Below are 20,905 nucleotides of genomic sequence, written 5' to 3'. Positions count from 1 at the left end.
CGTTGGGGGGGGGGGGAGGGAGGGAGGGGGGTTCCTCCTTGCTTCCATTCCATTCTTCGGAGACTGTATCCTCACGGTATGAGCTTCCCATGAGGGCAATCACCATTACCGGAAATGACTGCACACGTTGCTAGACGCATTCCTGCAGAAATAACCCTTTGATCGTTGATTCGTTGTCTTTGTAATTTTATGTATTACTTTCATTAATTGAGGGGATATTTTTATCAGTTTACATCGGGCAGACTTGGCGGTAACGATATTCCTGGGGATTCCTTTTCTCGTAGCACGCGATCTGCCGGTGCGTTCCTAAAGTAATTCTTATCTCGAGGAATTCACATTGGCGACTTGATTTCCATGTGGAGTATCGATGCGTCATTTTGGGAATGTAACGGGGAATCTTTATCTCCGTAGATTCTCGAGAGATTTTCTCTCTGCCGATTATTTACTCCGGACGAATTTTTACTCGGCGAATATCGCGCTGTCGTGGTTGGCAACACAGGACAGACAGGAAGTCTTCCTTTCGCACGCGATCCTCCCGCTTTATTGCCTCTTTTTGTTTTCAATCTTTCTGGTTTAGAAGCTAAGGGATCGGCACGTTGCTATACGGTCACGAAGCAAAACGGTTCGAAATGCTTTGATTTCAGCGTAGCGATTACAGGCTGATCTCGTATTCGTTACGCTCTTGAATATCGTTCCATATATATATAGTAGCAATTTTTTCTTTTTACCGTGCGCTCATTCCACGCTGCTAGGGTACTCACGGGAAGCGTCTAATTAATTGAAATTATCCCCGGGCGCCGTGAAAGATTTGGTATACATTTGAAATTTATCATTGATTCTACGAAAGATCGACGCCTGTCTTGAACTTTGAGTTATATTGCATGTCTGTATTCTATAACTTTCGAGAATTCTATCGAGATCGATACACGTAGCCTCGTCAGGCATTCGAAGCTTACGCAACGGCCAGAGACTGTTAACGCTAGTGAAAATGCCATGTCGCTCACAGAGAGCCCAGTCGCACATGACAATTCTTGAATGGACTTTCAGTTCCTTAGTGAATTATGGGCTTCGCGTGTTCAACTGTTCAGTCCAGTAAGCCCCGTGTAGCTGGTATCACGAAGTATCATGTAATAATCGATCGATAGACAGGCCTATATGATAAACCGTACGACACCAATTCGATGAGATTGTCTTCTTGCCGATCTAACACAATTATCCTATTATACTCAGCCCTATTAACCCCTTTAGTCACATTGTTCCGAGTTACATAATAAATTCGTAAGTCAAGCGATAGGCAATCCTGCCTTGGTAACGGACAAATAGTTTACGTCAATATTCAAACGTCAAACTGGTTTCATTCCCGTGGATGTCTGATCGTCCTTGTTTTATTCATGGCTCATTAGCATAACGTTCAACGTGCTAACTTGCAAATCTTACCCGATACCAATACGATCGATAACCTCAGGAACGTCCTTAGCCAAGGATATTGGCAAATTCTCCCAGTCCCCGTCATACGTGATCTCCTCTTTTGGGAATATGCAAATTGAGTGCACTGGCCAATTTTTCGACGTGACTCCTCTCTCCGGACAAGTGCCTCCGTAGCCTCAGGGACATCATAGGGAAGAGGTGTTACTCTTCGGTGCGCCATGAGAAGAGGAGACAAGTGGAACGCGAAGATGGTGTCCGTTATTTCGTCGTGACGTCACGGGGGACTTGTAACTGACTGCCGCGGGCTATGGGTGATGTCACGAGGAGCCCACCTAAACTACAAGCTATAACGCGAATAGCTTAAAGAGGCTGCTTGAAAATCACGCATTCGTTTTTCTTATAGCCTACACTCTGCTGACGCAAATTGATTTTCGTTAGCAACTCTTATCTGACTCAGTTCGTACACCCCTTGGGGTTCTGTGGTAATTAATGTAAATTTGGCTATTCGGCCGTTAATCCACTGTCGGTTGGAACCGTGATCGTTGTCTGTTTACGTAGATCTGTGTAATATTGCATGAACGGTATGCAATTCTCATTGGGAATTACACACGAAACCAAATCTAATTTCTGTTCGCCCATAGAGATACCCGGTAATGATTTCACTGTGGATAAAAGGTACAACCTTTGTTGCAGCAGCTGGCACGGTCAGTATTATTTATTGTATATCTATACAGTGTTGTATGGCAAGCCTCGACGATTACTGCAGAAACTGTATTATTCATGTCCTTTATCGTGAATCCAATTGAGAAGCTCCAAATTACCCTGTAGGCACCTGGATCCCATGTGTGTGTGGCTTGAAACATTAATGATGGCCGACAAAGGCGTCGTTGTGTTTATGTCAAATAATCTCAGGGTCTCCGATGCGTATTGTTTTTTTTTTTTGACACAGAGAAACATATGAAAAAAAAAGTAAGAAATTGTCTCTCCACCGCCGTTATACTCGGGGGGCTCATAAATAACAATTGGTAAAGGCTTCAGCGGGATGAAATCTCGGCATGTTCATATCTTACCGACAACCGCTTGCGTCAGGTTCCTCGACCTTGCAGGTTCTGCAGGTTCGAACTTGCATCCGCTGCCAGAGAGACAGGTTCCAGCACACCTACCTGTCCGTATAGTCTTCTCGTATCTTTAACGTAGAAAAGTCAAGCTACTGCTTGCACGTACCGGTATATGCCTGTCTGGTGAAAATATGACGGTTCTGAAAACGCTTTCCTTTTAACAATGCGTCTGTTAAATTCGTATTAGTCTGGCACTGATCCCTCATGGGGAACGTGAGTCAACGGAGGGTAAAGAAGAAATCTACAATGATAAGACAGTAATTTTGAAAATTACAAGGCAGCATTATTATTATTATTATTTTTTTTTGTAAGAGTACTCATTTAGAAATACTGATTGTTATCGTTACCTGTCAGTTCTTACGTATTTCGGTGGATATTTCATTCGGTTTACACAATCTCTTACATATCGTCTTTCGACACTTCTTTTCCCTTCTTCGGCAATGGCTGATCTCCATTAGAAAATGTACTTTCTGGAAAACACACATCACGTACGTGAGTCGTAATAGGAAAAATGTCTACCAAAATTATTCTTCAGTTTCACGTACCACGTCGTCTCCCACGTTGCTCACTGTATCGAGGTGGTGGTCCTGTCGCCTGCTTCGTTGTGGCCAGTGTACATTATTGCATTCTGCTATTTCTATACCAGAAACGATGTACTGCACAGGCATCCATGTGTGTAGCTATAATCACCCACGGAGAATGCTGGGAGAAGCTGCGTTTCATGGAAGTAAATTTATGTTTTATTACCGAACGTCGGGGAGGCTCTGCCAAATGTCATTGGTACACGAGAAGAAGGGACATCGTGTCGATAGAAATTTATAATTAACTTGGACTGGTATACGATACTTCCTGGCAACCAAAAGTTCATATTGTAGAACATAGCCCAGCTGTGGATATAGAAAGTTTGAAGAAACTGTCAAAAAATTGTGCGTAGGCGATTTTTTAGATAATTTCATAAGGCCTAATAGTTATTTAAAAAAAAAATGAAGGTTTTCATCATGGGTTATTATGTTCTTGTTATAATGATCGGTTTGGCTATCACCGATACCTGTCTCACCGTTAACTACCTGTTACTTAATTAATCGCTGCCCACACGTCATATTCGTATGGCATTTATATGGTGGATACTGCAGAGCAATGGTTTACGAATACTCAAAGAATTGCGTGGGTTACGCCCACGTGCGTTTGACTACACAGCGACATGGAAATTACGGTAATTCTCGAAATCGAGGATCACTCGTGGAATAAATATTGGTATGTAGTATGTAATGATAGTGGGATGTCATCGTAGAATGCTTGTTACTTCCACGAATTTCCTATGCGCCTGATGGATGCTTCCTGTGCATTCCTTTGAAAGTTTATGATTAACTCATTTATATTTTTTTCCTATATGTTCACAGAACTTCCAAGATTTGGAGGCACAAAAGGCAATAATGGGATCCATTGTTTACTGCATTCATCATAAGGACGGTTGCAAGTGGTCAGATGAACTTAGGAAGCTCAAGGTAAATAATGACCTTCGACCTTTATTTAATCAGTGGACAATGTCCTATTGCAGTCAGTGCTGTTATTAAATAACGGTTTTCGCATAGAAATAACTAGAAACCTCTTTGAAATATTGAGGTTTCGCGGCTGCATTATGATAACGCATTCTTCTTTTTGCTCCTTTCTTAGGCTCACCTCAATACCTGCAAGCACGATGCGGTGCCCTGTAGCAATAAATGCGGTGCAATGATTCCAAGAGTACTCATGGAGGATCATCTTAAGTACACTTGTGCCCAGAGAAGGGCACGATGCGATTTCTGCGCCAAAGAATTTACTGGTCATACTCTTGAGGTGATTATCATCAAAATATATCTTTGCATGAACTCTGAATAATGGTGTCGGATTGACATTAACTGTATTCTTCTTACTTTTCTTCTTCGCAGAAACATACTGGAACATGTGGGTACGAACCACTATACTGCGAAAACAAATGTGGTATGAAAGTTCAAAGGAGACATTTAGGTCAACATAAATTAGGCGAATGTGCTAAGAGATTAGTAGCTTGTCGCTATTGTAATAAAGAATTTGTCTTTGATACACTTGGTGCACATCATGCAAAATGTGGTCGTTTCCCCGTCGCGTGTCCACATCGTTGCGAGACTGCAGTACTACCAAGAGAAGATTTGGAAGTTCATCTCAAGGATCACTGCACAACGCATCTTCTTTCGTGTACCTTTAAAGATGCTGGCTGTCGCTTTAAGGTAATATGCATAATACGTGTGCATTATTTATAAAAAGAAATTGATGATGCTCGAAGTAGGGCAAGGTATTGTTATTGAACTAATTCGATTTGCTTTGATAATAGGGTAATAGATTCTCACTGGACAAGCATCTTGAAGAATCAGCAAAAATGCACCTGAGTCTTATGTGCAGTGTAGTGACTAAACAACAGCATCAAATAACCAGTCTGAAGTCAGCAATCAGCAAATTATCACTCAATTACACTGGTACTCTAATATGGAAGATCACTGATTACGCAGCAAAGATGTCTGAGGCTAAAGCCAAGGAAGGCATGGAGTTGGTCAGCCCACCTTTTTACACTAGTCAATATGGATACAAGCTACAGGTAATTATTTTCTCTTCCGATATCATAGTGAAATATATCCTCTTCCGCCTATTTGCGGAGTAAATAATCTTATTTGGCTATTGTTACAGGCATCCGTCTTCCTCAATGGAAATGGAACCGGAGAGGGTAGTCATATTTCTATATATATAAAAATCCTCCCGGGCGAATATGATGCTCTTCTCCGTTGGCCCTTCTCACACAGCGTCTCCTTCACAATGTTTGATCAAACCGTCCTTGCGGAGAAAGCTTGCAACATCGTCGAGAGTTTTATACCAGACCCTACATGGAAGAATTTCCAAAGGCCGAGCCGTGAACCAGATTCCCTAGGTTTTGGGTTTCCCAGATTTGTCTCCCACGAGATGGTAAAAAAACGTCATTTCGTCAAGGATGACACTATGTTCATTAGGGTCAAAGTCGATCCCAGCAAAATTGTTGCGGTTTAACTTTTCACGACCATTGTAATTCCTTGGGACGATAATAACAATTACAAGAGGAATGATCTGGATTAGGTCAGTAAAGTGAGGATTGTGGAAAGCCGTTTCTTAGCTTATATAGCACCCCGAGCTTCGTGTTTTATTTGGAATGATAAATATTTACCAAGGTCGTCATTATGCAACGAGTTTCTACTAGTTTCGCACTTTCGTGGTTCAGGAGAATGATTACTATTGATTTATTCCTGAAATATACGGTTTGTACATATTACTTGTTAGGATACTGGGAGTTATATGTATCTGAAATGTTTTAACTACTGGTACTTATATCCTTGTGATATATAATGGGAGAATGTTGAAACAAAACATCACGTCAGTTAAGATTTTAAAGCTTTGCACTGTTGTGTTGAAAGCGTTTTGAAAAACAAATCTTCCACGACTCCTTTTTTACAATTTGATTTATTTTCTGGTTATAGTAATTTATTGATAATACCAAACATTGTTATTATACATCTCATCGTTTCTTTTTTATACTATGGTTCTTGTCTCACATTTCCTATATGCATTTAGCTACTTTTGAACTATCTGTCTGCAACAAATCATGTGCTACTATTCAGTTGAAGTTAAGTTCCACTAGTGGAGTGTATAATAGTATTTTAATACTCAGGATTATTAATTGATCAACTGCTAAAATTCTTACCTGCACTGTATACCTAATTCTTTTTTTTTTTACAAAAGGAATCATTGCCCTAATATTGCCAACCCTACGTACTTAATGCTCTACGTTTACATACTGGAAATTCGCTTGTACTCCTATTTAAAGTACGAGTAGTTCTAAGCATTTTCAAATAAGTTATGTATAAGGGTTAAAATCAAAGATTATTTGAAAGTTGTTCTAATGTACTCTAAAGATGTAAATACTGTGAAAAAAAAAGAAAAAATGCGATTATCGAACGGATGCCTAGATTATAACTTTAGTTGTGCCGATGTAAATACACTTTAGTCCTCTTTGTAAGCAATAAGGAGAAAATGTGATTGAGATGCTAGTGACTGTACGTAATGAATTTAAGTGAAAATAGAAAGTATAATAAAAATGTCATAAACCTTAATTGGTATTATGATACTATTGAACCTAATGATCACTCACAATTTTGTATGCGTAATAGCAGATGGAGAAGAAAGAATAAGTAGGGTCATTGGATTGTAAGCAAAAGAAATTAAATGTTTCAAAAAATATATTGAAAACTGGATGTACAAAATGCAATTTAACACTGGTAATTAGCTATGATTTCACTAAATGCTGCTCATATTCTGAGATTCTTCCCTCGAATCTGCTGTTGCTGATGCTTGTCCTATCTAAAAAAAGAAAGTAAATAATTTATTACAGTTTAATAAAAAGGAGAATAATTTTGATCTTCTGTATCCAACAAAAGTACCTGTTGTAATCGAACCATTTGGTCTAGTGCATGTGGAAGCAATGGTCTGACATTGTTAATTTCCATTGCAGTAAGATGATCTAGCTTTGCATGTGTTCCCTCACTTTTTAAAAATGCGTTAATAGAAGTTCTCAATTTAGACATTCTGATATCCCATATATCCTAAAATAAGATAGACAACAACGTAACATACCGGTGTCTGAAAAATTCTAAAATATACCTTCACCGCAGTCCTTATCTCATCTGCATTAGGAATATCATCGGAAGCTGCACCAAGTAGCATGTGAACTTCATCCATATAGTGATTACTAGGCATTTTTGTAAAAACTCTAAAAGTATAATGACCCAATCATATTATTATAAACATAACTTTCTCACGAGAATGTTTAGAAAATAAAGAAGAAATTAATACTTGGATTTTTTCTCCTCTTCTTTGATGTTTTTTAAATCTTCTACATCCATCCATTCTTGGCCTATGATACGACACTTGTGTTGCTGTTTTAAATTAATTGCTAACCATATTGGTATCTTAACAGGTAAACCAGCACGAAATGGTCCAATAGATCCCGAGATTAAATGTATCATATCAAAATTAAAGTTCGGCACAATGCTCACCAGTTGCTTCTCACCCAAAAACTCAACCTCGTTCGGATCCATGACTTATCAGCCACATATCCTTTAAACACTATAAAAATCTTGCTAAACTGGCTAAACTGTGAAATTTACACACTCAACAGGTGACATTTTAGAAAGCGCGGGAAATCAAACTTCAAGAAATAATATTAAAGATGAGATAAAAGAACAGATGAGCAGAGATGAGTAGGGAGATGCACAACGCTACGGCAGAGATGAGCAGGGAGATGTACGACGCTACGGTTTTCGGCGGTACCAAAATCATGCCGCTTAATCGTAGCGGCAAGTCTGGAAGTAGGATTCTGTGATCATCGCCTCCGTCGACAATGCAAATCCCGTCGTAGTCGAGCTGAACGTGAACAGGCACGCGTAGCTTGACGGGCAGAGGTTCTCCGCTACCCACCGCTGGTTCACAAAGCAACTCTTAGAACGGGACCGGGAAATATAGAACTTCTCAAGAATTATTGAAAAAGCTTATTGTTGAAATATTTTTAAGACATTTTTAAGAAAGTGCCACTTGACACCCGTGTAACACCTCAATTTTTACTAAATATTATTGGATCTTGATTTACTTTAAAAATTTATTCAAAATATAAAATTGAAGCCAAATAAAAATCTCGCAGAATGTACGGAGTAGATAAAATTTGAATTGAAATTGTAGAATATCGAAAATAAATTACATTGAAATTGAAATGTTAATAAATTAAGTGTTTGTAACATTAAAATAATTAATTTAATCAATAAAGTAAAATATTAACACTCAGAAATCGGAAATTCAGGCCAAGCATATTTAGAAATTACTGGAAGTTGCCCAAAATTGTATGCGGGCAAATTCGTCGCGGCAGGACTCTGGGAGTGGGAGATGGCGGAGAGTGGGGCTGAGCGCAGGAGGCAGCGTCCGGACTCCGAGCGCTCATTCTTCCTCGAGCCGGTCTCCTATACTGGTCTCTTGGAATCGTTACTCTTATTCACTTTCAACATTCTTCTCTTTCTATATTTATTTCTTCTTTACATTCATATTTCATTATCTGTCATTCTTTACTTTCTGATTTATCTCTTTCTTAATTTCTTCTCTACTTTTATATTCCTTACTTTTCTACTTCTTAACTTCTTTATTTCTATATTCATTACTTTATTATTTTCACTTATATCATTTCTCTTTTATTATCTTATTCTCACTTCTTTATTTCTATATCCATTTCCAACCTTCTTCTTCTTCTATATTTATTTCTTCATTAATTCCTTATTTCTTTATCTTTCATTCTTCACTTTCTTATTTATCTATTTTCTCATTATTTTTCCACTTTTATAACTCTATTCTTTACTTTTCTACTTCTTCACTTTTCTATTTCTATCTTCATTTCTTTTCTCTCGTTTCGCTTTGTTTCCTCTCACTTTTCATTGTATAGTGATATATGTAATATATCTTTAATGGTACAGTTATTACAAATCTTTCGCGGGCTGTATGTGTATGTCTGTATGCATTACTGCACTTTGTATACTATGTACTTCGTATGTCTGTATGTATGTCTGTACTTTGTATACTGTATCATTATTGCATTTGTCGAATAAATTATCTTCTAACACTTATACACTTTTTGAATCTCCTATTCTTTCCTATTCTCCATCACTCTCCTCCTGGTATAATCTTCAAAACTAAGTTTTTAAAATGTCTTTTGGAAAAAGAAAAGTTTAAAGTGGTAGCGCATGTAACATACCACAAGTATATTATATTGTAGTGATATATTTTAATATATTTATAATGGCATTGATATTACTAATCTTTCGCGGACTATATATGTACACCTGTACTTCGTATACTGTATCATTATTGCATTTGTTGAATAAATTATCTTTAAACACATACACACGTTGATATTCTTTTGCCCTATGCGAATATCCCAGAGTAAGAATGAGTTCTGTCTCTCTCTTACACTCCTCCGTCCTAACAGCATCCTTCTCCTTCTCCTCCAACCTTATGCTTCTACACCTCTTCTCGGCTATGCTGCATTTTCTCTGCTATTACTTTCATTCCATCTGCATGTTGCAAAAAGTAAAGGGATTTTTTGAAAGTGCCCTATCGCAGTTTTATCTGTACCAGCGTGATACAGCTGAATTTCGAATTACTTTCGGAATTATTTTATTGGAGAAAGTTCACTCGTTCTCTCAGAGATGGCGCCACATATCATGCCCAGGAGGTGCTGCCCTCTTATCGGCGAAAATTCGAACTAATGCGAATTCTTTAATAAGATTTACTCATTGAAATTTCGACGATGGGATTTTTAAATTGAATTCGGAATTATTTTATTCGAGAAAGTTCACTCGTTCTCTCAGAGATGGCGCCACATATCATGCCCAGGAGGCCCTATGCGAATATCCCAGAGTACGAATGAGTTCTGTCTCTCTCTTACTCTCCTTCGTCCTAACTGCATCCTTCACCTATTCCTAATATAGTTTGAAATTCAATTCTCGAAATTGCACCTCTGGGAGGCTGTATCTCGAAAACGGCTGGGTTTAGGGCTTTTTCCTTGAAGAGGCTGTTACAGGTTAGATTGTGATAGGGCCACTTTCAAAAAATTGCTTTAATTTTTGATACTCGCACACTTTTTTTTTGAATTTTGAAATTATCAAGCATTCATAGTATAGAATTTCCATTAGTTCGAATTTTCGCCGATAAGAGGGCAGCACCTCCTGGGCATGATATGTGGCGCCATCTCTGAGAGAACGAGTGAACTTTCTCCAATAAAAAAATTCCGAAAGTAATTCGAAATTCAGCTGTATCACGCTGGTACAGATAAAACTGCGATAGGGCACTTTCAAAAAATCCCTTTACTTTTTGCAACATGCAGATGGAATGAAAGTAACGACAGAGAAAATGCAGCATAGCCGAGAAGAGGTGTAGAAGCATAAGGTTGCAGGAGAAGGAGAAGGATGCTGTTAGGACGGAGGAGTGTAAGAGAGAGACAGAACTCATTCTTACTCTGGAATATTCGCATAGGGCAAAAGAATATCAACGTGTATAAGTGTTTAAAGATAATTTATTCGACAAACGTAATAATGATACAGTATACAAAGTGCAGACATGCATACTTTCTTACACTTTAAACCTTTCTTTTTCCAAAAGACATTTTAAAAAATTAGTTTTTAAGGATATACTAGGAGGAGAGTGGTGGAGATATAGGAATATCAACGTGTATAAGTGATTAAAGATAATTTATTCAACAAATGACAATGACATATTCAATGACATAATATATTACATAACCCGAATTCCCTCATATACTTACTGTACGGTTTTTTCATTTTATGAAATAATGAGAGCTCTCTCTCTCTCTGTCTTCCTCTCTATATATATATCTCCTCTCTTCTTCTCACTTTCTCTCTGTATACTATATAGTAAAGAGCTAACTATACGGATACCAATTCAACCACCAGGGATGGTCATAAATTGACTTGCCACTTGGCTAGATTAAGACGATACTCAACGGCTCTCCAGAGACTTCATCTAATCCTCATCATGTGTAGTATCGATCCTCAGTCTGTCCACTTCCACACTAACTACTATAAAGTTATATCTGACCGATCGTCTACTCATCCTAACGAGCCACTTTGTTTCTCTTGATCTGCCAGGTTTCCAGGCTGGACGGGGGTACTGTAATAGATAGGTTATGTTACGATTGGCCCATCCAACAGGTTTTAAATGGGTAACGAATACCATTAATTAATTAATTACATGCTGTATAACGTTATTATTGCAGTAATATAACGTGGATGAGGAGAAAGAATACTGAAACAGAAGTCATAGTCACTGATTCTCTAAAGGCTCATTTTCATTACGCGATACTCAAGAATTTATTTGTTGCATTATGTTGTTACGTAGATTAGGTTAGGTAACACGCATTTACTACCGAATCACGACCACGTGCTCTGTAATTGCTGATTTACTTTATTTTGATCTTCACCTTTGGAACGATGCCTAATCAATTTACGACTGCATCCTGTAGAATGCGCTACTACCGCATTATCGTATCCTCTCGTTTATGGACGATTGGAAATTTTACAGGTTGACTAGCACGTAGCTAAGAGCAATACTTATATTAAATTATTAAATAAAGGATAACAGACATACACTCATGCATTAATTTATTTGATAGCTATATGCCGTATATACTCTTACATCAAGTATATCCAGATCTTTTCTTTTTTCTTCTTCTCCAATGAGTCGAGAAATTTGAGCTTTAAATCCTATTATTATCTGTTACATATACTATACAATTAATTATATATGCATTAAAAGAAACATCAGCAATATTTATCAGTCAGTAGTTTGTACAGTCTTGATCAGCAGTATGAAAAAGAAAACTCTCGTTTGTACCACGTAGTGTACCATATTCAAAAAATAAAATAACGGATTCTAGAAGAAAAGGAAATATTGAATCTGCCAATGTAAACAAGATGCCATCTGATATGTTTTCCCAGAGGATGAGTTCTCCGTCTTTTAATATTTCCTACATATCAGTCCTCACGTTCGTTCTCGTCATCCTGTGTGATCTGTTCCGACGTGAGACGTTCCCTGGAGGACGCCGTGCGGTTGATGTCTGCCTCTATCACGAAAACGGACTCTGACGAGGTATCTCCTCCCGTGCTGGGATTCCCCTCGATCCTCTCCTGGAGGAGCTGGCCAAAGGGCGCTCTGTATATTTGGAGTTCCATGGACGGGGATGGCTTGGAGGGTGTCACCGGTCCCGAGGTACCACAATCACTTTGAATATTTGTTGTAAGATTCTCATTCTGATTAAATTCACTGCTATTGGTACTGACGTTACTGGCCTTTATTTTTTGTCTGTCACTAAGATCACTTGGCGAAGATTCCGTAGCAGCATTCGCATCCTCCCGTCGGCAAATCGTCGAGTTCCTGGAGACAGACGTGGCGGCATTCCTGATATCTGAAATCCTCTGCATAGTAGGCTTGTAGCCACCGAAGGACAAGGGCAGTGAAACCTGATGCACATTGTGCTGAGAACCCACGGATGGTCTCTCGTGGACGACGCTGACGACGCTGGCTTTGATGTCGCTATTCGGGAAGAGTAATTTGTACATGAAGTTCTTCAGGGCTGCCCGGAAGTCTTTGAGGTGATACGCGTAAAGCAGGGGATTCCCCACGGAGTTTAGATGCGACAGTATTATACAGAAGTTCAGGAAGACGTCGTTGACCTTGCAATCCGGACAGAAGGCTTCGACGCAATTGATTGTGTACAATGGAAACCAACAGATTATGAAGAATATTACGATCCGGGAGAGATTTTGAGTTGCCTTGACTTCCCGCTTCTGCGCTGCACCCAACAGACGTAGCATCGTTCCGGTAGTTTGATTTTCCGTGTGACGTCCTGGATTCATTGTCACTATTTGCTGCAACTGAAACACCATTTTCCTCGATATACATACGCTACGAAGAGTTCAATTATCAGTGTAAATTTTCGTAACTTAAAAAGCCATCATCGTCAACGTATACAGGATACGCTACATCCTCTAGGTATCATAAGCCAATCTAGAGTTATCAGAGACAGACAAGATAAAATTTCTATGATATTATGTCATTTAGCACTTTAACGTTAAGTAGAGGACGTGCACTTGTTTTATTACAGGAAATGGCTATGATATTCAAAAATTCTTGACGTTTAGGAAATGCCTTTTCCTATTTCTGATTAATCGAGCATTCTACAGTCCATGTAGTAGGGACAATGCTCTAGAACGTAGAATAATATGAGGTTAGTTTTGTATATTCAAGGATAATGGTTCTTAGTTGTTTGGTATATCAATGAGATTCTAGGAGTTCAGTAATCTTACTCGTAAAACAATGCAAGAGCTTCTTGCTTAAGCATGACAATCGTAGTTATTTAATCGACAAGAATTTATGGGATTTATTAGACGGCGTTTTAACGTCGCGAATAACCATATTACCAAGTCACCACTAGACATTTACTTATGGAATGCACCATATGACTGTAGAATAAGATTACGAGCGCAGATGGCGCCACGGCACAGACGGTGCGTGACCTGTACTTGACGTGAGAATCAACCGAGTCTATCGATAGTGCTATACAAATTTCACAACTGACCTGTTTCAGGACCACCCTGTATATATGAGCGTAAAAAGCAGCTATCAAAAGTGCCGGGAAGATAATGGTGGCAAAATAAAGGAAGACAAGATAATCGTAATCCATGACTTCAGTGAAAATGCACTTTTCGTCGGACTTCTTGCCTGCGTTCCATCCCAGGAGTGGTAGAAAACCTACGAGAGTACCAGCCACCCAACAAACGCAAATTATACCTGGAAATATAAAAAGCAAAGATTAATTAATTAACACGAATGTAACAAGAACCATAGGATACAGTGCTGCTCGAGACAGGATAAAAAATTGGGAAGAGATAATGAGTACGTTGAACTAATATTTCTGGATAAAATTCTGTTTATCCTGTTCTACAGCAATTTGTATTACTTCTGCCTCGTATAAAGAAGTCTTATGGGTTTTTTTAAAAATAGATCAATTTTAATCTATCTAAATTTTTGTTTTCAAACCTATCATTAAATTGGCTTGAAACTTTTTAATAACAGCCACAAACATTGTATATTATCGATAGTGACAGTATCTCAGACAAGGATTAATTAGTACTGAGAAATCGATATAGATTAAATTTTATATTGAAAAATTGATATTTTACGGATAAAATATTTATCATTGAATTATTATAATAATTTGCGGCGTGCCATAGAAATAAGATAACAAACAGTCTTAAAGAACGTATCTCTGAATATATAATGGCGGATCCATCTAAGATCGTATCACCCGATTACTAAGTCACGTGAGAATTTTCTTAATGGTGGATAAAAATGTATTCATTATACTTGGATGACCTTGCGCATGTATATAATGGTAACGTTTGTGATAACGTATCTTTATCGGACCCATACCTCCACTTCCGCTAGCAGCATTCACGCGTTGTAAGAGAACTGGCTATATAAATTTTATAAGGTACGATGGCAGATTAATACCAAGTAGTACCATTAAGGTACCCCGAAATAAAAAAGAAAGTTCTTAATCCTCGAATCTCTTGCTTGAAAACAAGAATATATATACATACTAAATACCGTAGGAATAATTAGATATTTTTAGAATTGTAGAGGGTATACCAAAAATTTCTTAGAATTGGATATAGGTGCAGTATTACGGGCCGGTCTCGCAGGGTTAGATATGCGTGACACGAGTATTATGTATGTAAAGTACAGAAACTTCGAAAAAGCACTATTTATCAGGGTGTTCTTTTTAACATATACAAACATACGTATACACTTCTCTGTGCAGGAAAATTAATTCGCAAGGGAGCGACGCACGCTAGAACCGGTATATACCGGGTGGATAAAATAGAACGCAAGTTAAAAATCAAAAAGCTACAGTCGTTACTAATAATATTGATATTACCTAAAATGTTATCTTTTTTAGGAATATGAATACTTTCATGGATACCTTATCTACAGATTTATGAGAGGGTTAACTGGTCGTACTGTATATGCGTAATCAGTGCACTGTAAAAAAATGAAGCGTTTACAGAGTGGCTTTATCAGAATCATTCTTCACACAATTTCTACCAGGTAGGAATCTCCCTTGGGAAACCTTGCAGATGTTCGTTTATTCGTTATTTGTTGGAGTTACAATATTTTTTTCGCAGGTCACCGGGTATCATGAGACTTGAAAGAAGTTAATGATCTATGCTCACCTATCGCAGTCTTGGTGCGCACGGTACGAGAATATCCCATAGGATGAAGTATGGCCCAGTACCGGTCCACGGATACAGCCACCAGACAGAAGATGCTGATGGTACAGAGTACAACTAGAACCGACACGGTGAATAGACAGGCGTGTAAATTAGTAGGTAGTCCGATACTGGCCAAAATGGCAAATGGTATAGCAAAGAGGCCAACTAATAGGTCAGCAGTCGCCAAGGAGATGATGTAGTAATTGGTGCGTCTGCGAAGCTTCCGTTCTCTGGCAAAGACCAGGATGACCAGTCCGTTGCCAAAGACTGCACAGACTGCGACGAGAATCTCGCAAACGGCGTAGACGACGTTAAGATCGGCGATACTGTAGCTGTCGTAGGTGGTATTCAGCGGGACAGTATAATCACAATAATTATCTAATTCGGTTGTGTTTAAATATTCCATCTCGTCTCGTTATTATCGACGTTCATAATTTAACTAGAATTCACACTCGTTCGCACGAAGAACGCGTTCGCTATTATTTTTAATTTATATTAGCTTCCTAATACTTTTCTTCGGAAGTATTCGGCTGACACTCGTGCATCTTCGTGTGGCGATGATTTTTCATACAATTTTTACACCTTTGATATATGCTATGTAATAAGTAATGTATCAGGGACTGACACACTGTTATTTTTTTTAAATGTCCTGGTCACGCGATAGCGAGGTGGGTCTTGTGTCACGACTGGTAATTTCTTCGGGTGAGGCCAGCAGGCTGAGTTCTTTTGTAGACTTGGAGGAATCGCTTCTACGGGGAACATTGTAATCCAACCTGAAATTTACTTAGGGGTTCTTCTGCGGAGTGTATTATTGGAATATCTTGAGACACGACTGCCAGGCCGAAGGATTTACGTGTCGATTATGTTGAAATTTTACTTGCTGGAGTCCGCATTATTTTCTTATGACATTTTTAACCCTTCACGATTTTTGCTTGGTTCGTCTGGTACGGATAGTGAACCAAGGTTGTTCTTGAAGATGGTCGGTTCCATCAGGTAACCCCAAGTCAGGTATACGAAAGTCTAATTTAGTTGCCCATTAAATTATGACGATTTTTAAATGTCTTGGGATTCAATTTCAGGTTTTCAAAAGTTCAGGATGCCATTGGGAAACTTCTGGGTTTTCCACGTGCATAATAACATGTTGATTCGATGCGGGCAGTAGACGGAATTCTTGCAGGTAATTTTCCAGCTTTTAAGTATTTTGGTCGTCAGGTACTATAAAAATTCACATGATATTAGTACTTTGTCACTATTTATTATTTTTCTATTAACTTCAGGTACTCACTGCGGAACGGGTGAATTAGTCCACGCATCCATGGATATTATCGAATAGTTTTATTTTTCACGATAATAGCGAATAAACGAAATTTCGGCAGCACTGTTTGTCATCTTATCCGCACTTTGAAAACGCTGTATACGAGACGTATTTCATATCATTATATAGACGGGACCGTTTAGCGAGGGATTCATTATATAGCATTGTCTATCACAGATCGTTCACAGTCCTGATAAACGATTACTCACCATTCTGTCAATATATTCATATCCGATATATATTCTATTCTCAACCCGTTTACCGATACATAGTTACTCCATAGTAAATATCATTTGCTTATTACTGAAAGTAGTTAAGAACAACCATACTTCAAATAACTGTTAAGATGAGTATAAAGTGCTGAAAGCTGTAACGTGTATAAGATCAGGAAACAACGTCGACGAGAATTCAATATCTAACTTCCAGTAAAAGACCTGGACAAATTGCAGTCTCTAAGTTAGAAGAAAGTAAAAGATAAAAACAAAATGAAATAAGAGTGTCGTGGTATAGCAATCTGTATCCTCTAAGAACTTTTAAGCAGTAGAACTTCTCAGCTTGAACGATAGCCAGTGCGCCGGGTGAACTTAAATGCAAGCTAATATCCATTAATAAAACTGTCAACGATGAGATTCTATAGTGTTAACCCAGAATATTATAATTTCAGAATTGACAATAGGACATATGGTCAGTTTTCATGTAATTGGAATTACGTAGCAATTGTCCTAATGTATTGTATTATTCTATGATCGAATGCAGTTCATTAACAATTTTAATCCGTATTACAGATTTGAATACAAGCACGAGCTGTTATGGTACAAATTAGCCAATGGCAGTAGAGGATCGACTCCGACAGCCAATCAGAAGGAATCATTAAGGGTGCCGTTAAATTTGAATTATCAGAGCCTTCTTACATGCACAATTCAGATTATAATGATTATTAATATTTTATAAAGGAATAATCGAACTCGCACACTGCTGTAGAGCTTGTCATTTACTTTTAGGATTTCACTCCACTTCCTTACTGGCCGGGGTTAACGGTTCTGGAACGTCTGACTTCACAACCCCGTGTGGTATTACTGACTGTTTCTCCTGTCACGCGGACGCAATGGCCTTGGCTATGGTCGTGGTGGTGGAAGCAGTTCAGCTTATGGGGGTAGAGGCGCCAATGAGATATATAATATACCAACAATACAATATATTGCACGTACGTATAAAAACGATTCATCTAATATATCAGTCTGTGCTAATACCTAACCTATATTGGTCACACTATATATTATTTTCTCATAGATAATCGCAGAGTCAAATATAATTCGATTAAAACCGTGTCAAGCGAAGATTGTTATATCTATATGATACCCATACAAAAATTAACTCGTTAATTCGAGACTTATAAATTCATTGGAATCATCCGCCCACAGGAAATGAACGGAGTTAACGAAAAAATTATTTCGTTATCACGTGATAAGGTAAATGATTAGTGCTACCTTATTTCTTCGAATTTCCAATGAAAAGTGATAGTGAAATACGACTTGTTGCAGTTCAGTTTGGAATAACAAGAAAGTATAACCGCGGGGCTGTCACTATAAATATTCTCTACAGGACTCTAGGAAAGTTGGATAATTAGTCTAGCTGCTCACTGGCGCCACCATTTAATTAGTCCCATGGTGTCAGTATACGTCTTCGGTACAAAGCAATGAAAAAAATAGGGTTCACCGTGTCGATCAACATGAAGGCAAGCATAGGAAGTCACGTTGGTCGTTACAATAAATTCACAAGAGCCATGAGATTCTATGGAGCTTTCCAAAAATTAGAAAGATTTCCCAATTGTCTCTTTGACTGTAATCTCATTATTGGTATTTATTAGCAGCTTCGGCGACCTTTTCTTACAGTCTCCCATTCGATTACCCACTATAATCATATATACTCACTATGACGATTCTGTTTACTCTACCACTTTGGTTCCGATTCATTAATTCTAGCACGTTCGATAAACGAACGCAATGGTGGCTGACTGACCGAGTCAAAAAGTCTTCGTTGTCCCCTGGACTTTGGCACAGTGACGTCGATTAATTTATGTTGCTCAAAAATATTCAATAATTCCAATATCCCAGCTCGGGCCTGTACCTCTTGCTTGAAACAGTGGCTGAGCACCACCGAATAAGATGAGTACATCAAATGTATGTATATGCACAGTGACGTTTTGTCAGTTCTGTAACAAACAAAAAATTATCAAGAAAAAATTGTCATTTTTGTTTTTAATTAATTTCAGGACGATGCTACTCTCTCGTCAAGGACTAATTACCCGAGGCGACATATCCTCATTAATTATCGATCATTCTGACCATGAGTCACAGCGATATATGCCGGGTGTAGTCATGCCAGCTTAACGAGTGGCCAACGAGACTACTCGTGGTAATTCAGAGCGACTCGTTGCTTCTAACTAGAATATAACAGAACATTTGACATTGCATAAAGGCATCACTCGCAATCTGAACATGAATGCCTACCGTACGCCATCAGCCTTCCTGATATAATACCAGGCGGGCGTTCCGACGGTAGTTTCATAGCCTTTTGCTCTGTGTGTGATCCACTGTCCTTTTGCGTGAATACGATATTTCAATTGAAAACGACAGTCGTCATGCACGCTGACGTTTCAATACAAACTCTACATAGATATGTTTGGTTATTTCATATATGCCTAATGCTTGGATAAATGGACTGTTGATTTAAAACAAAAATATTTGTATTTACCTTGTATATTCATTGGAGTTCATAAATGGGTATCTTTTTACGTAAGCGATGTCGTACGTGGATAAAATTAATTTTTTTGCATTGTTCTATTAGATTATACGAAATTTGGTTAGATTATTATCAACTGAGCACTTACGCTATACTGAAGAGTAAAAGACGCATTGGTAAATATAATTCATATAGCAAAGGCATAGTTACCTCGTGTTGACTGCAAACAGTCAACCTGTATTAAAGCTCGGATTACAGTATCCCCGTGACACACAGCCTTTTTTACCTTGGGATGTCTTACAGTTTACGAGTGAGGCTACGTTCTAATACGCCGCTTGTCGACGTTACGTGATGATCGATCGATCTAAGGGAGAGAATAAACTTTCTACAGTATATTAATCTCCTTTTAAGCTTAATTGTTCTGCGTATGGCATTAATAGGCAGATGAGGTAAAGTTCTGCTTAGTAAAAGGATCAATTTCGATGGCTTGTAAATATACGCGGATGATGCTGTTAAAGTGTATAAACATAAGGGTCACATATATTTTCATATACGAAAACATTTTTCCGACCTTACTTAGACACGAATACCTCATTAATGTTTTGCATAATTTAAGACAAGTGGTTTACTGTCACGCAAATGAGAATGGACAGTACATGTCCTATATACCAAGTGTATGGTGCAGGATATGGTGGAAATTTTTCAAGAAGATGAAAAAATATCCCATACTTCTATCCCCTTCAGATATCTTTGATAACGCTATTTGTCATGTAATCTCCAATCATCCAATTTCCACAGTCAAATTGCTGGGTGTAAACCGGGATAGAAGCCATTCGTTATGACTGGATCAGTGTAGGGGTTTACTTTTCTGTACCAGTGAGGAGTCCACGTTCCACCAAGGAATTTCACGTTCGCATCGATTGCCACATACCCAGTAATGAATCCAGGGTGAAAATCCGTGACAAATAAAGCACGGATACGATGATAGAAGTTATTAAGGAATTAGGAAACTCGTAAATCCTAATTGGCAAGGTTAGACAGTTTTCCCAAAGGATGTGGTCCGATGAAATGGTCTAACCAATTCCGAAAGCAGTGCGTACAATCAATTTACTTCCAAGGCTGTTGTTTGTCTTAGGAATTCAATTAGAGCATATCGTACTTTCTTTCGTGAAAGGGAACTTGGCTCGTATCCTGCTGGATGGTAAACAATAAATACATAAGAGGCTCCTGTGAAAGATGTAATGCGAGAAACCAGGACAGTGTTGAATAGCAAGGGTAGGTCTTGATAAATAATAAGCCTTGTACTGGATTGTAGCATAGAAAAGTAATGGGAGATAGGTCAGCGACGTGAGACGCAATAAATCTTGGAGTTTGCC

The 20,905-nt window shown here is 38.3% G+C and overlaps 3 protein-coding genes and 2 long non-coding RNA genes across 11 annotated transcripts in view; 2 read left to right on the top strand and 3 right to left on the bottom strand.

The window, feature by feature from the left end:
• LOC107271545 (TNF receptor-associated factor 4) overlaps positions 1-6,697 on the top strand; it is a 16,751-nt gene extending 10,054 nt beyond the window's left edge. For both annotated transcript variants that reach the window (XM_015747687.2, XM_015747685.2), the window contains exons 2-6: positions 3,947-4,051; positions 4,221-4,382; positions 4,475-4,792; positions 4,897-5,157; positions 5,247-6,697. In XM_015747687.2, coding sequence (XP_015603173.1) covers positions 3,980-4,051; positions 4,221-4,382; positions 4,475-4,792; positions 4,897-5,157; positions 5,247-5,600 — 1,167 coding nt within the window. In that variant the 5' untranslated portion in view covers positions 3,947-3,979 and the 3' untranslated portion in view covers positions 5,601-6,697. The remainder of the gene's footprint in view (positions 1-3,946; positions 4,052-4,220; positions 4,383-4,474; positions 4,793-4,896; positions 5,158-5,246) is intronic.
• On the bottom strand, positions 2,098-3,924 carry LOC112494925. 2 transcript variants are annotated; one of them, XR_003060949.1, is made up of 4 exons: positions 3,092-3,924; positions 2,894-3,016; positions 2,499-2,787; positions 2,098-2,281 (listed from the first exon to the last, which is right to left on the bottom strand). It is a non-coding gene; the product is annotated as an uncharacterized LOC112494925 (long non-coding RNA). The 2 variants fall into 2 exon arrangements; XR_003060948.1 differs by having other exon boundaries at positions 2,098-2,787.
• A 108-nt stretch (positions 6,698-6,805) lies between the features above and the next one.
• LOC107271549 (probable DNA replication complex GINS protein PSF2) lies at positions 6,806-7,918 on the bottom strand. Its single transcript, XM_015747692.2, has 4 exons — positions 7,437-7,918; positions 7,245-7,353; positions 7,025-7,186; positions 6,806-6,944 (listed from the first exon to the last, which is right to left on the bottom strand). Exons 1-4 carry the CDS (start codon positions 7,679-7,681, stop codon positions 6,882-6,884), a joined length of 579 nt encoding a protein of 192 aa, XP_015603178.1. The 5' UTR covers positions 7,682-7,918; the 3' UTR covers positions 6,806-6,881.
• Positions 7,919-11,585: 3,667 nt separating this feature from the next.
• Positions 11,586-16,066, bottom strand: LOC107271544 (adenosine receptor A2b). Its single transcript, XM_015747684.2, has 3 exons — positions 15,434-16,066; positions 13,777-13,988; positions 11,586-13,072 (listed from the first exon to the last, which is right to left on the bottom strand). The coding sequence occupies exons 1-3, from the start codon at positions 15,876-15,878 to the stop codon at positions 12,173-12,175; spliced, it is 1,557 nt and encodes a 518-aa protein (XP_015603170.1). The 5' UTR covers positions 15,879-16,066; the 3' UTR covers positions 11,586-12,172.
• Positions 16,067-16,561: 495 nt separating this feature from the next.
• LOC107271551 lies at positions 16,562-19,201 on the top strand. 5 transcript variants are annotated; one of them, XR_003060947.1, is made up of 6 exons: positions 16,562-16,649; positions 16,750-17,471; positions 17,573-17,991; positions 18,078-18,256; positions 18,329-18,967; positions 19,060-19,201. It is a non-coding gene; the product is annotated as an uncharacterized LOC107271551 (long non-coding RNA). The 5 variants fall into 5 exon arrangements; XR_001538676.2 differs by having other exon boundaries at positions 16,750-17,663; positions 17,789-17,991; XR_001538675.2 differs by having other exon boundaries at positions 16,750-17,991; positions 18,334-18,967.
• The last annotated feature ends 1,704 nt before the right edge of the window (positions 19,202-20,905 follow it).

Source organism: Cephus cinctus, unplaced genomic scaffold (assembly GCF_000341935.2).
Source record: "Cephus cinctus unplaced genomic scaffold, Ccin1 Ccin1_scaffold0997, whole genome shotgun sequence".
In the NCBI taxonomy this organism is placed as follows: Eukaryota; Metazoa; Arthropoda; class Insecta; order Hymenoptera; family Cephidae; genus Cephus; species Cephus cinctus.
Note: the sequence above shows the minus strand (reverse complement) of the source record. Positions and strands in the feature narration are given on the sequence as shown.

Bases quoted from the DNA above. Each gene is read 5' to 3' on its own strand.
- LOC107271549 (XM_015747692.2), bottom strand. From the start codon at position 7,681: ATGGATCCGAACGAGGTTGAGTTTTTGGGTGAGAAGCAACTGGTGAGC. The intron at 7,354-7,436 runs GTATTAATTTCT...TTATACTTTTAG, and splicing joins GAAGAGGAGAAAAAATCCAA to AGTTTTTACAAAAATGCCTA. The intron at 7,187-7,244 runs GTATATTTTAGA...ATCTTATTTTAG, and splicing joins AGATAAGGACTGCGGTGAAG to GATATATGGGATATCAGAAT.
- LOC107271544 (XM_015747684.2), bottom strand. From the start codon at position 15,878: ATGGAATATTTAAACACAACCGAATTAGATAATTATTGTGATTATACT. The intron at 13,989-15,433 runs GTGAGCATAGAT...TTATATTTCCAG, and splicing joins GCGCACCAAGACTGCGATAG to GTATAATTTGCGTTTGTTGG. The intron at 13,073-13,776 runs GTCAGTTGTGAA...ATGGTGTTTCAG, and splicing joins ACAGGGTGGTCCTGAAACAG to TTGCAGCAAATAGTGACAAT.